At 51.2% G+C, this 332-nt stretch overlaps 1 protein-coding gene across 1 annotated transcript in view; it reads left to right on the forward strand.

The window, feature by feature from the left end:
* LOC109705405 (formin-like protein 3) overlaps positions 1-263 on the forward strand; it is a gene marked incomplete at its 3' end in the record, with an annotated part of 3,484 nt that extends 3,221 nt beyond the window's left edge. Inside the window, exon 2 of the mRNA XM_020226135.1 lies at positions 5-263. Coding sequence (XP_020081724.1) covers positions 5-263 — 259 coding nt within the window. The remainder of the gene's footprint in view (positions 1-4) is intronic.
* Positions 264-332: the final 69 nt, after the last annotated feature.

A 332-nucleotide genomic window follows, 5' to 3' on the forward strand; every position in this document is an offset into this window, starting at 1 on the left:
CCAGCATGCTCCCCCCCCCCTTCACTCTGCTGAGCCCTCCCCCTCCCAACTTCAACCACATTGACAAGAGGATTGAAGGGTGGAAGGCCAAGCTCCTCTCCCAAGGAGGGAGGTTGATCCTCATGAACTCTGTCCTTTCAAATATGCCACTTCAGTTCCTCTCCATCTTTAAAGCTCCACAATGGGCTCTGCGCCAAATTGAATCCTTGAGAAGAGCTTTCTTTTGGCGCGGACGCACAAACATATCTGGAGGGGCATGCCTCGTAAATTGGAGAGCAGTCTGCAAAAGCAAAAAAGAAGGAGGCCTAGGAATCAAGGATTTGGCGACTATG

The sequence above is a fragment of the Ananas comosus genome, unplaced genomic scaffold (genome assembly GCF_001540865.1).
Source record: "Ananas comosus cultivar F153 unplaced genomic scaffold, ASM154086v1, whole genome shotgun sequence".
Taxonomy (NCBI): domain Eukaryota; kingdom Viridiplantae; phylum Streptophyta; class Magnoliopsida; order Poales; family Bromeliaceae; genus Ananas; species Ananas comosus.